General features: G+C 48.9%; 1 protein-coding gene and 1 long non-coding RNA gene across 10 annotated transcripts in view; one reads left to right on the forward strand and one right to left on the reverse strand.

Annotated features, from left to right (window-relative positions):
• LOC118972329 (uncharacterized) overlaps positions 1 to 6,231 on the reverse strand; it is a 42,377-nt gene extending 36,146 nt beyond the window's left edge. For 3 of the 6 annotated variants that reach the window (XR_012121179.1, XR_012121178.1, XR_012121176.1), the window contains exon 1: positions 132 to 6,231. This is a non-coding gene — a long non-coding RNA (uncharacterized lncRNA). The remainder of the gene's footprint in view (positions 1 to 131) is intronic. The other 3 variants (XR_012121180.1, XR_012121181.1, XR_012121177.1) reach the window with 3 other exon arrangements.
• A 582-nt stretch (positions 6,232 to 6,813) lies between these two features.
• Positions 6,814 to 16,537, forward strand: part of CABLES1 (Cdk5 and Abl enzyme substrate 1) — a 109,867-nt gene continuing 100,143 nt past the window's right edge. The window contains exon 1 of one of the 4 annotated variants that reach the window (XM_037017740.2): positions 6,814 to 7,860. In XM_037017740.2, the coding sequence (XP_036873635.1) occupies positions 7,037 to 7,860 (824 nt within the window). In that variant the 5' untranslated portion in view covers positions 6,814 to 7,036. The remainder of the gene's footprint in view (positions 7,861 to 16,537) is intronic. The other 3 variants (XM_037017734.2, XM_037017728.2, XM_017661407.3) reach the window with 3 other exon arrangements.

Below are 16,537 nucleotides of genomic sequence, written 5' to 3' on the forward strand. Positions count from 1 at the left end.
GCATTTGGGTTTCTTTTTTCTAGTTTTATTTTTAAAATGTTGCAGTGAATATTTGTGTGCATAAATCTTTGACCTTGTTTCTCAATAGCTCCTTGGGAGTATTACAGTAACTATATTTCTTGAGTGCTTACCATGTACCTGTGCTGCACTGAATTCTCCTAACAGTGCCAAAGGGTAGATAGTTTCATTCCCATTTCACAGATGATAAAGTTCTTCCCATCTGTGGAACAAAACCAAAGCACAAATCAGTTGAATAACAGGCTCACATGTCCCAAGCCATGATAGTGGGGTCCACATTTTTTTCTCACTGTTTAATTCTGTTTATTTTTAAATTTTTATTTATTTATTTTTGTCTCCTTCTCCTATTTCTCCCCTCTACCCAACCCTTCACCTGTGGTAATCATCAGTCACTTCTCAGTGTCTGTGAGTCTACTGCTGTTATCTTTAGTTTGTTTTGTTTTTAGATCCCACATGTAAGTGAAATCATATGGTATTTGTCTTTCTCTGCCTGACTTATTTCACTGACCATTATACCCTCTAGGCTCATCCATGTTACCAAAAATGGCAGAATTTCTTTCTTTTTTACAGTTGAATAGTATTCCATTGTATGTATGTACTACTTCTTTATCCATTCATCTGTTGATGGGCACTTTGGTTGCTTTCATATCCTGGCTACTGTAAATAATACAGCAATAAACATAGCGGTGCATTGTGGGGCCTAAATTTAACCTGTTCAGTCTGACTGCAAAGTCTATGCTGTCAATCGTTAACTTTTTAAGGCTCTTTATACATATTGCCAAACGACTTTCCAGAAAGGTTATTCCAATTGCCATTCCACCAGCTGTTTAGGAATGTCCATCACTCTTAATTCTCCTTTAAGTTATTGCTAGGCATTCGCATTGCACTTTCTGTGAGCTGTTGCTTTATGCAGTTTGCCCACCTAGCAGTGAAGGTCACCATGGACCACTGATTAGTCCAGCTGAATTTCCAAGTGGCAGGCAAAGTGGTAATGCTTCCCACAGAATTGGTCCACATCTACCCCATTCTGGTGTGCGAATGACCTGAACAAATGCAAACACTATAAAATAATGCTGTTCTGCTGGGAAACACAGAGCCCTGTAGGCCTGCCTATTTGTGCAGCATCTAGAGGGACCTTCATCAGGGCGCCTGTGTGCAGGCCCTATGTAAGGTGCATGTTCAGAAACTAATTATAGGAGATGTGCTTTCTTCTTTGTCCTTGAGCTGCTTATTCAGGTATACCAATATAATTCCAAAAAAAAAAACCCAAGAATTTGTTATGATTTAAGTAGAAAGGTAATACAATAAAGAAAATTCATTGCTTTTCTTTAACATGCCAATATCATAAACATTCTGCAGTTAGATTATGGGTGGTGTTTTGGACATGAACAATCCCCTTTTGGGAGACTGAGGACCTCTCATGGAAGCATCTGAAATGTATTTTCCTAACAGTCTGATGCCTGGTTTCTCCCATGGTAAATGATGCCTTCCACAGTGGAATGGAACTTCAACTGCTCACCTGCTCAGCAGCATGCTTCTCTGGAGTCCCTTAGATAATGACAAGAGCTACCACTCATAAGCTCCCACTGTGTGCTTTTTACACATGCCATGGTTTATCTGCACAAAAACCATGCAAGGTAGGTAGGATCTGCTCCAGTCTTGAGATGGGGAACGGGTCACAGGGTTAGTTAGTGAGAGAGCTGGGATCTGCAAACCCAAGCCTGTGCCCTTTGGCTGCGCCCCCACGTGGAATGCTTGTGGAATGGACCCCTTCACTGTGAAGGACATCCTCCCTCTTTCACCAACTGGCTGGGCTGCATCCAAGGGAGAAATATGATGAATCAGAGGAAATTTGAAGAGTTTTAAATAATGTCTTTGCATATCACCGTGGGGATGAGGAAGGCTTCCCAGACTGACTGGGTATCTAAATCCATTCTTGCTTGAACTATGTCCTTGGGGAATCAGTAACACAAGCTTATGTGACTGTTCACACAGTCCATGGACACACCGCATGGCCCTTTCTTCTCAGCTTCTCATACAGGTTATAAAAGCCTGAAGGCCCTCCAACATCCTAGCAGGTACTGTGGTAAAATATCACTTTTCCTCCTTCCTCCACGTAGTGTGAGGGGTCCAGAGGCAAAATGGTCCTATTTGAGCTTCTGTGAGGACAGGTCAGGGGCTGCTGGTCCCAAGCCCTGAGCGCAGGGCAGGTCCTTCAGGCCAGAAGAGCAGCCGTGGAGGAGGGGATTATGGCAAGCAGCAGGAGCATCAGCTCGCCCACGCAGGGAGAAGAGGGTGTCCTAGATGGTGGTGCTGGGGGCAAAGGCTCTACTCTAGCAGGTGTGCTGGTGTTGAATGCTGTGCATCTCTTTTTAAAGTACTTGATGTATTATGGTGAAAATATTACCATAACTTTATTAGCTTGAGAGCTCCAGGAATGGGTCACATCCTGTTCTTGGTGTTTATAGAGCCTAACCCAGACCACACACGGGATCGGCATTTAGCAAATACTGGGATGACGACTGAGTAAGTCACATTTTATAAGCTGCTATATGTGGTTGTATATTACTCACTGAGTTTATTTCTTCATGAAATATCCCTGAACTTCTAGTCAAGTCTTATTTAAATGTTGTATCTGGTTTGGTCTCAGGAGTCCTGGAAAAATTAAGGAAGGAAATTAAGATATCTCTGCCAAATTGTCTAGGGGAAAACAATGAGTCCCCTGTCCTCCCCATCTCTCCCTCTCCTTTTCTCAGGCCAACAGAAATGATCACAAGTACCCCTGGGGAAGGTGACCCTCAGGGTAAAGAGAAGCTTTGAGGACCACCTCTTTCTTGGATGTTCTCCATTTCTAGTCTTGGTCGAATCTAACTTTCATTTGATTGAGGAAAGCAGCAGTTTTCTCACCAGCACTCTGCCCGTATTTTAGATCTACTAGTCTAGTGAGTGTTCTAGCAGCAGGCAGCAGCGGGCATTTTTATGGAACATGCACTGAAATAATCTGATCTGAACTAGAGCTGACATTGAAGTTTCTCACGGTCCTGTCTACCTGGCAGGTCTAGTGCAAACTACAAAAACCCAGAACCTAAAATATCCTGGCCTTTGTTATGTGCACCTTCTATAGTTTGCATTTTTCTAATAACAGCTACCTACTTAATATACTCTGCTAGTTACATAAGTTACATTATTGTTAATCCTGACAACTCTTCAGGGTAAAATAGTGCTAAGCCTACCTTTAGAGATGAGGCAACAAACACAAAAAGCTTGTAATTTTCCAAGCTGGGACTCCAAAAGGTCACAAGCATACCTAAGCTGGCAATGGACCCCCTTGTTATCTCCACGCATCAGATGGCTACTGTTATGAGTGATAGCTACTTCATCTCTAAGCTAATTTTCACACTTCTTTGTTTGCTGAATTATTTTTTTTAAGGGTCAGGGATTTCTTGGAGGTTCTTTTTCTTTCTTTTTTAAATTGACTCTGTATGTGTCAGTCAAAACAGTTGGTGCATACGAAAAAGGTTTTAGAATGGGAGCTTGGAAGGAGTAATAGGAAAATAAATGGAAAAACAAAGCCTTGGCCGGCCAAGAATTACATTTCCAGTCCTCCATACCTGCTATCCACTAGGAATCTACAAGCAGAACTTTCTCATCCTAGGGTATCCTCCTCTTTCCTCATTGCCTAGGTTGGTTTAAATCCTGACTACAGCTCAAGCCTTCCCCCTCAGGCCTCGCCTCAGAGTAAAGCTTCCTTCATATTCTGGTAACATTTACAGTCCCTGTCTGATTGCTCCTTTGATCACTTAATCAGTCTGCCTTGCATTTTTATTTAAAAGTGCCCTAAGCTTTAGTTTTCCATGGTTTTCACTCTAAAGTACACCAGGGCTAAAGCCAAAATATGTCTTTTGACCACTTTTGTAGCAAGACAGTGCTATAAGTTGCTCAGTAATATTCAATCAATGAATAAATAGGTGAGAAATCAATGAAATTGGAATAGATTAGGATGGTTCTTGTAAGAATCGACATGTTTAAGAAGTACTTTAAAGTTTATGAAATGTTTCTCGTGCAGTCTCATTTGTATCTCAGAATAACCCACAAAGGAAACTGGCCTGAAGGTTAAAAGACTTGCTCTTGTAACCCAGATTCTTTTCCTCCAAGACTTGTACTACTTCATTATGGGTGACTCTGAAATACAAAGGTAAGATTAAATCTGGAGACAGATCCCCACTCATGAAACATCCTCACCAGCAGAGGGCATAAGAACATGCATGGGTCTTGGGCTAAGGTTTGTATGCCTGCCTAGCCACTTTAAGACCTAGGTGACCTTGGGCAAATAATTTTTTCTGAGCCTAATTTTTCTGCACTGTTGATGACAATGCACTGCCTGCCCCCTTGCAGAGGGCTAAAGATTATAAATATTCTGTGGCTGGGAAACAGTAGGTGAACAGTAAATTGGATCTCTCATGATCTCCATTAAGAGGATCATAGGAGCATAGTGGAGGTTAGATACTGATTCTTCTTAGATGCTTTAATAAGCATTTGAAATCAGTTTGCCTATTTGACACTGAAAATAGGCAAATAGTTATATATAACAAATGAGCAAAGAAATGAATATTGATGAAAAAAATTTAATAGCCAGTGCTGGCAAGCATGTGAGGAACTTTCTGCAATGGGAAGCCTTAAAAACATGATATGCCATTTGCCCCAGCTTAACTTCAGAAGGTAGTATTGGATGGTGGCCAGATTTAAGGATATCATCACCACTCTCTCTGTAAAAGCAGGAGCAGAGACAATGTAAATGTTCAATGTAGGGCACAGGCTTAATAATTACATTCTCTCCACCAAACTGAACACTATGCAGTCATGAAAATGATGCTATAGACTATTGTAGGCGAAAAGATGATTGCAACATGGCTAGCAAAACTCACAATATTTAAACAGCCTGCTTTAGTTTTTGTTTAAAAATACACTGGGAGCAGAAATAAAAAACCTAACAGTTAAGTTTTTTATTTCCGAAGGAGATGACAAATGCTTTTTAAATTCTTCTCTTTGCTTATCTTCTCTGTTGGGCAAGCAGCACTGATCAGTTTTATAATAAAAAAATAGTTCTTCCTTTAACAAGAACTGTCATTTATTTAACACTGTCTGCCAGCACAACAGAGCCAGTGGTCATGTAAATTAAGTTAATTGTAATAAAGTGGCTTGAAAGTCTCAAGGTAGTTAGTTAAACAAAATAATTAAGATCCTAATGAAATTTCACAGAGCTGGTCACCAAGCTTCCACTTAACTGCTGTAGGGCTGCTATAAATAGAAGCCAGGCTCCACTTTTTCAAAAGGCCTAAAAAACGACATAAAATAAAATATGAGCAATTGTTCATGTAAGGGCCATTTGCCATGTTTGTCCTAAGCAAATGTAACCTGAAACTCACCGGTATCTCATACTCCAGGTTGGCCGCACCTCTCAGGATAGCGTGTGTTTGCTCTCCATTACTCAATTTACGTTCCTGAACTTGAAATGGAGTGGAATTTCAAAGTAGAGTTACCCCTTGGCTCCAGGGCTGAATTTAAACCTTTAGTTAAACTAATCCCTTGATCTTAAACACGTTGCTTCTCCCTCAGAAAAGTGTGTATAGAGTTTTCTTAGATGTCACCGGGCTTAATTCGGTGTGGCAATTGTTTCTTCCTGCATTTGGTAAGTGACCCAAACCGCACAGGAAAACCGGCACACGTTTTCAGATCGCTCCTGGTTCTCCCCTCTTTCCCCAGCCAGGACAGGCATTTGTTGCTGGGCGGGCTTGGGTGCAGCGTTCTATGACTCCTGCCAGATCCGGACTTGCAGCTCTGGAAGAGTTAGTAAGTCCTCGGGCAGGAGCCCATCCTTGTAGAAGCCAGGGTAGGTGTCAAATGGATGTTTATGAAATGAGTGACAGTAAGTAACTGTCCGTACTGTTCCCAGTTTATATGGAAGAAGAGATCATAATCCACAAAAATTGGCAAGGTGACAAGGAGGAAAGGGTGTGAGACCATTTTAGCTTACCTGGATCGTCGTAAGAAACGGAGCACATTTTAGAGGCCAGAGTAATGTTGGCCTTGGCTAAGAAAGAGATGGAAAGGGTCAGCACCAATCAAATGCGGATGTGTAAATTAGCCTGGCCACGTTGAAGGTGTTCCCCTGCCTGGGCACTTCTGCACTCCGGGGCTTGCATTTATCTCACGGGCTGCAACCTCAGCCGGTGAATGAATGAGACATAACCTCAGTGGTGGTTCACAGCTTTCAGGTGGGATTGTCCACATAACGGGTAGTGAATCTGCCCATATAACTATTAATTAGGACGTATTTCTTGAGGCCGAGGGAAGCGCGGGGTCCGGTTAATAAGTTAATAGGCTCTTAAGTAACTGAGTCGCTCCAAGTAACTGTCCTGCAGACCCACAAGTCTCCCGGGTACACCTCCTCACGCCGTGACTCACGGGGTTCTGCTCGCACTCCCAGTTCCCAGACCGAGCGCGGCGGGGAAACACGCTTGCCTCCCTTTGCTGGCTCCCGCGCGCCCGGGGAGCCACCAAGGGTCCCGCAGGAAGCTCGGACGACCTGGACAGCCCGGCAGGCCCTCCGCCTCGCCACTCGCTCGGCCTTCCTCCTCCGGGGCCCATCGTCCCCCGCCGCCTGCCTCCGCGGGAGGCTTTGTTTTCCTCCCAGGTTTCATTCCCCACACGTGATACTGTGTTATTGCGAAGAGCGCCACGGAGCGCGAGCGCGGGGCGCGCGCACCTATAAATACGGGGCCCGGGCGCGGGAGCCGGAGACCGCAGCTGCGGGGAGGGCCCGGGGCCGCACTGCCCGGCCGCCAGCCCGCCAGCCGCGCGCCCGAGCACCGAGGGGCCAGCATGGCCCGCCCGCAGGGGGGCCGGACCGCCGCGCACGCCGCCCGCGCCCCTCGCCCTGCCCAGCCCGGGTCACCGGCGCTCGCGCCCGCCGCTTAGCACTCGGGCGCCGCTGGAAACATCGCCGCAGACGGACACAATGGCGGCAGCGGCCGCCACCGCCGGCTCTGCCGCTTGCAGCAGCAGCTGCGCCGGCACCGACGCCGCGGGCCCCGCAGGATTGCAGCAGCCGCAGCCCCCGCCCGCCGCCTCGCCGGCCCCGCCGCCGCCCGAGCCCCCCAGGAAGTCTCGCATGGACCCGCGGCGCCGCCAGGCTGCCCTCTCCTTCCTCACCAACATCTCGCTGGACGGACGGCCGCCGCTGCCGGACGAGGAGTGCGGCGGCGGCGAGGAGAGCGGCGCGGCCAAGCCCGGCGCCAGCAGCGCCTGCGGCGCGAGGACTCGGCTCAGCTTGCTCGCCGCCGCCGAGCGGAGCGGCTGCAACGCGCTCGCCGCGGCGGGCACGGCGGCGTCAGTCGCCGGATCGGGCCCCTACTTCCCGCATCCGTCGCCGCTGCTGCCCATGGCCCCCGGCGGCCACGCGACGGTGCCGGGTCCCGCGGCGGCCCGGGGCTTCGCGAGCCCCCTGGGCGCGGGCCGGGCGTCGGGGGAGCAGCTGCAGCCGCCCCGGGCGGCGCCTACCGCCGCCTGCGCTCAGCCGCAGCTGCCTGACGGGCGCGGGGGCGCTGGGCTGGAAGAGCTGGAGGAGGACGATGCCTTTAGCGGTGTGCAGGTGCCGGCGGCCGCCTTCTTAGGCTCCGGGGCCCCCGGGAGTGGGAGTGGCAGTCGGGGCCGCCTCAACTCGTTCACTCAGGGAATCCTGCCCATCGCCTTCTCCAGGCAGACCTCGCAGAACTACTGCTCCCTGGAGCAGCCGGGCCAGGGGGGCAGCACCAGCGCCTTGGAGCAGCTGCAGCGGTCCCGGTGAGTATCCCCTCGCGACGTGCGCCTCACCTGGCGTCCCTCCAGCTGGCCTCTGTTGCGGGACGCCGGCGCCCCCACTGCCCGCGCCCTGCCGTTTCCCGCGGCTTGGGGAGCGAATTCCAAAGCCCAGGGGCACGCGAAATAGGAGGGTCCCCGATGAGGAGTGTGTTTTCACAACACGTGTGTGTGGGCGCCCGGCTCTCGCAGAGCAGAAGCGTCACGCTGCTGCAGTGGGCGCTGAGTTAAGAGTTGTGGGAGCGCATTGGAAAGCGGCTCCAAAACCTCCCATGGCGAGGAGCTCACAAACTTCCAAACCTGGGCCAGACCCGGAGACGCGCTGTCCCCTCGCCAAGCGAGACTTCTTGGGGCGCAGAGTCAAACAGTGGGTGCCGCCGGCTGCCGAGCGGCACGTGTGAGACGTTTGAGCCCGAATTCTTCGCAGACATGTGGTGGATCCCTTCTGAGAAGTTCCTGCCTGAGTTCAGAGTATTCCTGTGTTCCAGTAAAACTTGGCATTTTCCTAAGAAATGGAAAGCCCTTACATTCCCTTGAACCGAGCCTTGTGGGAGGGGGACAGGGAGGAAATAGGATTTGAGGATTCTATTTTTTACCATTCCCAGATCAATTTCCTAGAGTTGTGTAAAAACTTGTCTTGGCTAGCTTAAGTCATCTGCAGGTATTGGGCATTTTGGCAAAAACCTGAAATGCTGGACCTCTGCTTCTTCAGGAAATAGCTGGAGCTTGTCACCACAGGTGCAGGGGACAGTTGCCAGTTAGGTCTATGTGGGACAACCGGCCTAGAAGTTGGGAGAGAAATGGAGTGAGGAACCGGGGAAAGTGCAGGCCAGTTCGGGGAGGGAGCACCCTCCCTTGTTAATAAGGCCTCCTGTGAAGTTAGTTATAGGGTAGGCTTCACCTTGGCTCAGTTATTTTAACGTCCTGGGGCCTCAGCTTCCCCTCTGAGATTGGACCTTGTCAACATTTCACAGGCCTCAAGATGAGAAAGGAAAACATTTTCTGTTAGAGCTTCTCTGCTGTAATGCTCATCTAAAGCTCAGACTGTTCCCGACTTAAGTAAGGTGGCCTATTGGGAAAACTTAATTTCCTCCCCTAATGGACAAATGGGGAAGAATGAGCCGGGCTCATCCAGAAGTTTGTTCTGAGTCTCTTTACACAAGTGTGTGAAATCATGACGGTGGTCAGCATGTAGCCCTGAAGTGTGAGTGCACACAGGCTGCTGGCAAGGGCATGGAGCTGGGCAGTAACCTGGTGATTGCACGGGTGTGTTAGCAACAATGGTCCTGACATTTCTCGTCAGCACACATCTCCCATTAATGGGTGAGCACACGGAGGGGAATCCCTTCCTCTCTGGGCGTGGTGCATACTCTGCAATCTCTGGGCAGCTTCGTGTTACTGCTTTATATCGCATACTGGCTCAAAGACTCTGTAGTTTGAATGAGCGCTCAGCTGGTCCAGAGGCCCATGACAGGAATTGTAATAAACATACAGTTATTCCAAGCCAGTATGCAAGGCTGGCCTGTATCTCGTAGTAGACAGATGGGTCCCTGTGTGAAAAGCAGTTGGAGGTTGTATTACCACACTTTGTGTCCAAGAATCTCATTTCAGAGGGTCTAGAAGATCTTGAGTGTGAGTATTTCTGACCCGGAGATTAGCCAGAATTTTATCTCTACTCCAATAAATATGAACCCCTTAGATGTTTTATTGACCTCCCCTATTGTTTAATGTGAATAACACATTATGATCAGTTAGTCAATATAAGATGCTTCTTGGCCTGACAGTCATGTTCGTCTTACTACTTCAGAATTATCTGTATCTGGCAGCTTGTTAGCTTTTCTCCCCCTTTTTTCCATTAGCTGTCAACAGAAACAGCATTGAATTTAATGTACAGGAGGTAAAAGGGTAAAACAGGAATTTTAGAAAGGTCTTGAAAAGCTGGCTTGGCCACTAGCTGTTGGAGTGGCCATGAACTTGAAATACCCTAGGATGCTTTGTTTCCTCTGCCCAAGAATCTTGTCTGAGGCATGCTGCTCTTAGATCCCTAAAAAGTACTGTTGCCTGCCAGGACAAACTCCTCTGCATATGGCCCTGCCGCCGGGGAGAAGGGCATTTGCTTTCCTGGTGTGCCTCCCTTTAAGGAACCCTGATAGACTGGGTGGTTCCATATACTACTTCACGGATTTTCTTCTGGGATATTGTAATTATATATCAAATTATACTTTTCTCAGATGTGTCTCTTGCTATTTAAGGAATTTCATAGCACCTTGCTGCTCAAAGGTGTGGGCTCTTGGATCTCCAGCTTCACAAGAGCCCTTAGAAATGCAAACTCTTGGGCACCCCCTGGATTACTCCAGGGCAAATCTGTGTTTTAACAAGATCTGCAGATGATTCATATACAAATGGAAGTTTGGAAAGCACTGCCAAATTGATCTGAAATTTGCCCTTTTTTAGTGAACTTGAGATTTTCATGTAAGGCTGTGTTATAGGTATATAAAAAGTAGAATTTCCCAATCTGAAATCATGACACAATTAACTTTTTTGTTACTTTTGTCTGGACACTTATAAAACCAATCACAATTATTGGTTGGACTTCCAAACTTTGAAATAGGACAGGGAGGAAAATTTCTGTGCCCAAACGCTGGCACAGATGTGCTGATGGACTTATGATGCCGGTCTCTGTGCTTTGGGCTGGATATTTGACATCACAGTGAGCCCTTCCAGCCGCACTTTGTGTAGGGTCTTTCACAGACCCAGTGTTGGCCAGGATGGGAACCCAGATCTTTGACCTCCAAGCCTGGTGTCTTTCCCTCTGCCACTTGGCCGGATCATGGTGCTTTGCATGCAGTAGGCCCAAGGGTAATTTTGGAGCTGTTGGCTGGAGATGTTTGCCTGGATATAGCAGGCTGGTCACACTGGTGTGATTCTATGCTCCCTTTCCTAGCCATTCCCCCTCTTTGTTGGGGCCCCAGCTTTACTGCTACCTACTAGCCTCCATTGGTGCATCTAGGGGGCCCGGAACCGTGACCTAGGCATCTCTCAGCTGGTGGGCAGGGCTCCGGCCCTGGGAAACCAACACGCTGAACTTTCCTCTCACTGGGCTTTGCTCTCAGACTAGGTGTCAGAGGTGGGAAGCCAAAACGGTGCTTTCTGGCTTGAAACCCTGTGTGTTCTCTGGGTAGTGAACTGCTGCATGAAGAAGGTGTTAGTAGGTGAAAGAGTGAATTTGTAAAGTGTATTTTAAGGTTTCCTTTCACTTTGAAAGTTTCATCTCAGGTAGCAGCTGGCAGTAGTCCTGGGCTCACTTCCTGGAGCTGGATGGCAGACAGAAGCGTATAACGTCAAGCCCAGGCAGACTAATGTGTGCCACCAGGCCTGACAAGAGGCGTACTTGGTGACCAGGGCAGTAATTTATAATGACATGAGGTTTTGGTTCTTAGAATACCAGTGTTAGATGGTGCCTTGTGGAGAGTCAGGTCTTAAAGGAAAGCGGGCATGGGGTGCAGAAGAGCCCCAGGTGTGGGACTCGAATACTGGTGCTGCCGCCTGGCCCCTGGTAAGTTGCTCAGCCTTCCGGGGTCTGTTTACTCAGGAGCACCTAGGCCTGCATCTTGAGCTCCTCAGGTGTTCGTGTGCTGACATCTATCTATTACTGAGGGCTGACTGTGTGCGGGCTTGTAATAAACACTCTAAATCTGGGCTTCTCAAATATAAATGTGCTTATAAATCAAGATCTGGGGATCTTGATAAAGGGCAGATTCTGATCCGGAAGGTCCGGGAGGGCCTGAGTCTGCATTTCTGACGAGCTCCCTGGGAGCAGATGGGCCACCCTGTGGGGAGGAAGGCTTTACTCGGGCTGCTCCTGCTGGAAAGCCCAGGAAACCAGGACTTGGATGTTAAATGACCTGCTCAAGGTCACTCAGCCTTTGGGGCAGAGCTCGGGCTCCCGCCTGCTGGCTTTGGAGCTTCTAACCACCCTTCTGCCTGCTTTGCCCCTCCTAGCGTAGAACCTGGCCTGGTTTATCTATAGTCCTATCTTTCTGGACAGAAAAGCATGAGCCGACTAGGGTTTCCACAACCAGAGTAAGAGGGGGAGATGGACATTTTTTCCTGACGTTGTCACTGCTTTGCTTTGTGACTTCAGGCAAGTCCCCACTCTGTGTTCCAGCTGTGTACCACCTGTGCCCTCTGGATTTTAGCAGTTCTTAAAGGACTTTGATCTCCTCTGCAGTAAGCAAACCCCAGTTACTGTGGAGATATCTTTCCAGCCAGGCCCTGCTAAGGACACTTACCCAAGGCTTGGCGGAGGCCGAGCCCTGCTGGGGGCTGAGGCGGGTGGCAAGGTTCAGCCACTGCCCCCGTCCTTGCACTCAAAGCCTGTAATGCTGTGGGTGAACTCAGAAGGAAAAATAAACGGGAAGCCTGCTCACTGCTGGCACATCCCCAGAGAGGGCAGCAAGTTGAGGGGTGAGCTGTCACCCTCCAGGAAGCAGGGGGAGGGGGTGGGTGCGGCAGCATGGCTGTGCACTGTGTCCCCATAGCTACATGGGAACTCTGCCTGCTGGACTTTATTCCATAGGAAGGAGAGTTGTTAGATGGCAACAGGGCCAAGGGCACAGCCTTTAGAGCACACGGGGAAGGAAGGGTAGGTGAGGCAGGTGAGGTGACAGGAGGTGGATCAGGAAGGCCAAACCTAGACTTGTCAGCCCTGTGCCCTGGGCCTGCCTGCCTCAGCCGGTGACCAGCACAGGCCACTTCAGTTTGGAAGGAAAGACTTAGGATGGATGGGTGCTGCTGCTCTTCCAGGTCTAGTGTTCTCAGCAGCCTGCTGCAGAGACTGGGGCACGTTTAGCTTGGGGACATGTGGGAAGCCAACCTTAGGATCAGATGCGGAAGTGGTGCTGGGTTTGTTTGCGTGGTTCCAGTTGGCAGGATTTGCGCTCCTGGATGGGGGCACGAATGCGTAGTGCCTGTGTAAGAGAACCGCCAACAGCACTGTCAGCTGCGCTCCTCTGGTGGTGGAGGGGGGCCGGCCCCACCCCCAGGCAGCAGCGACCTGCAGTGACATTCGGAAGCTGAAGGGTCTCCAGGCTTGCTGAGTGCTTCTGTAGACATTGATTTCAGCCGCGTAACAACCGGAGGGGCAGGAATCCAAGGTCGCAAAGTGGACAGAGGGTGACCTTGGGTGCTTTACCTGTCACGTCAGTAGTGGAGGAAATTCTAGTCTGGGGGCTTAATGCCTTGCATCATTTATTCAAACATGGAACAGAATGAATATCAATTATGAGGCACCAGAGTGCTAATCACAGAAGATGCTGACACCACATGTGGTCCCAGTCTGGGTTCGGAGACACATACACACAGGCCAGTTTTTCCAGTGATGAGTTGGTTAGAGGTGAGGTCACTTGAGTCCCCACCAGGGCAGGGGGTACTTCATGCCCTCCCTGTGGGACCGGGCTCCATGTCTTCACACAGTGTTTTTATTTAACACTCAGGTCCCAGGCATTATTCTACGCACTTGGGTTTAGTGGGGATTGAATGAGTTCACATTCATTACAGCCCTTCCTCAGCACTACTTTATCAACCCATGCTGAAGCACAGAGAGGCCAAGTTCCTTGCCAGGCTCCTCAGCCTGCAGTGGGGAGCTGGGGCAGACCCCCCACCTGTGCCCTCACCCGCCTCACTCAGCTGTACTGGGGTTTGAGTCAGGCTCACAAATGCTTGTTTAACTGGCATCACTGACCTGGGTAGAAGGTGACCTAAATGACCTCTAAGGGCATCCCTGATCCTTATTCAGGTTTCTGCCTTTCGGTCATTCAGGGAGGACCTCTGTGCATGAGGGACCAGAGGACAGTCCAGAATGGACAAGGTTGCCTGTGGCTACAGTAATCCAGTCCCTCCCAGAGCCTGCCCTGAGTCCCCTTTTCTCAGCCACATTAAATACCGGTCACCTGTGTTGTCTCTTTTATGCATCTGGGCTTTTATGTGCCTTATGTTTGGAGTGTGGTGGATAGGCACACAAGTCTGGCACCCTGGGAGTTGTGTTTGTGGCCCTGGCTCTGCCACTTGCTTGGTGATGAGGTTCTCATCTGTGAAATGGGAGTAATACTGCCTTCCTGGGTGTGTTTACTCTGTCTGGGCCCTCTGTATCCACCTTTTACCCCTAGCCCAGGAGTCAGGACTCTGGCCCATGGGCTGTTTATAAATAACGTTTTCTGGAAACAGCCCTGTGCACTCATTTCTGTATTGTCTTTGGCTGCCTTGTGCTGCAAGAAGAGAACTGAGTAGCTGCGGCAGAGACCATGTGGTCCGCAAAGCATGTGGTCTGCAAAGCCGAAGCTATTTGTTCTCTGGCTCCTTACAGAAAAAGGGATGACCCCAGCCCAGCTCTGTGCCCTGGAGGTGTGGGCTGGTCCGCTGGTCTCTCTGTCCTTTGCCTTCTGGAGGCTCCTGGCTTCTGATTGGACCTGCCCACTCCTTATCTCCCAGTTGACAGAGAGGGGGGGACCTCTCTGAAACCCCCATCTTATCTTGTCAGTTTTAAATTCCTTGTATTTCGTGTGTGGCCACCCTCGGGCACCTACTGCTGAAACTTTGCACGTTTCTCCCCATGCCTGTCAGTTCCATACTAGGCTGACTTTCCAAAGGGTGCCCCAGGCTCTGACACGCACAGGCTTCTCCATGGGAAGGGTCCCCACCACTCTCCCACCAGGTGCCCCTTCCTTTCTTTCAGACCTGCCACCCTGCAGAGCCTTCCTGTATGGCACTGAACTTGCTCTCCTTGGGTTGACTTTCTTCCTTCTCTGGGGTCTGTGCACGTGCACCCAGCCTTGGCTAGGGGGGTGCTTACAAGTGATGGGCCTGGGGCTGGCTCACAGCAAAGGGGAGCAGCTCCCTCTGGGGAGCCACCACAGAGCCCAGCATCCCTGACAGTGTTGGTAAGGAAATTCGATCCCAAGACATTGGCAAAACTTCTTTAAAAATCTCATTAGGACACCTTTCTCCTCAAAGCCCTGCTTATCCTGGTAACTGCTCCCCCGACCCCAAAATAAAATCTCAACTTTCTAGGTCTTTGATCTCCACCCAGCAGTCACTCCCAACCCTTTATTTGGTGAAGCAGCCTACCCCCCACCTCCTGCTCAGTTCTGCAGGAGCAAACTTCTGACTTGAATGTTACTGTCCCTGTCATGGGGATAAAGTGAGGCAGGTCATGTAAGTGGCACCCCATCCTACCCACCCCACCCTACCCTACCCATGTCTGCTTTCTCTCTCCCACAGCCCCCCCTCCCCAGGAGAGGTAACATGTAAGCAGTTCTGAGTACCTGCCATGGACTGTGTGCTCCAAGTGCATTATTTCATTTTATTTGTGCAGCAGTCCTGTTAAACAGGGCTTAAAGCTATGGGGAATGAGATGTGGAAGGGTTAACAGGACTTGCTAAGGCCCCATCCAGAGCTAAAATTTGAACCCTGATTTGTCTGGCTTCTGTGCTGCATTTCTGCAAGACCTGGAGTGTTCATAGCTGGCCAGCTCCTATGGACTGAGGAGTCTCTGAGTTGGTTGGTGACCTGAAATCAGTCACAGTGGGAGTGTTACACTACAGGATTCAGTCAACTTCACAAGTCAGGGTTTTTTCTTTCCTTCTTAGAGAAAGCTGGTTTAAAAGCAATATGCCGAGGGCCCAGCACAGCACACATCTTTTTGTTCCATTCCCCCCTTGGGGGACTGCAAAATAATTGCTATCAGAGGAAGTGTTGAAAACCAGATGTTTTTATAAGAATCTGTTACTTAACATAATTTTGTGAATTTCCCCCAAGGGTCACCACCATCCATTTTCTGTCTCAAAAACGTATCTGGCCCTTTCAAGTTTCAGCCTATGTGCAATTTAAAAACCAAACCTCGCAGACACCATGGGGCTCACACAGATCTCTTAGTATTACATGCAGGAATCAAAATCATTAGCTGCCATTCTCTTTTTACAAACTATGTAATGTTATATTTTTATTTTTGTTTGGTTTTTAAAAGCCTCCAAGAACATATAATCAATCAGGGTTTCCTGGTTTTTTTCCCCTTTTTGTTTGTGTTAGCATTTTGGATAATTGCACACAGTTTATATTCAGTGGGGTTATCATTAATGTGATTTGGGGTTTATTGCTGTACATTAGGCACAAAGACGAAAGCTTATAAAGTAGAGCATGCAAATGTAGAAGTTTAGTACTTGGGATATTATAATAATACGTGTATGCATGAAGGAATGGGCCCAGTCTTGCCCCCTGATTTGAAAGCCAGGGTATACTTAAATCTAAGTTAAATTCCATGATAAATAAATGACAGACCATTCATGAAGAAACTAATAAAATATTTGAGAATGCCAAAGATTTCTAAGTGCCTAGCACATTGATTTTTATTTTAAAGCACTTTACTGGTTGACCCAATGACTCCTAAATGTCTGCTCTGATTGTCTTAGGAAGGGGAGAGGGGAATGTGAGCGACTGGAGGACAGGCAAAGTCCATCACAGAAACTGGCCTGTTAGGGGACACATGACTGACCTGATGTTGGAAGTTCATTGTCAGTGAAGTACTGTGCTTCACTGAGTTGAAAAAGGTTTGCTTTTGGAGGGGAATAGTGAAGAAGGAAGATGAGATTACAAATGTCCAAGGTAA

The sequence above is a fragment of the Manis javanica genome, chromosome 9 (assembly GCF_040802235.1).
Source record: "Manis javanica isolate MJ-LG chromosome 9, MJ_LKY, whole genome shotgun sequence".
Taxonomy (NCBI): domain Eukaryota; kingdom Metazoa; phylum Chordata; class Mammalia; order Pholidota; family Manidae; genus Manis; species Manis javanica.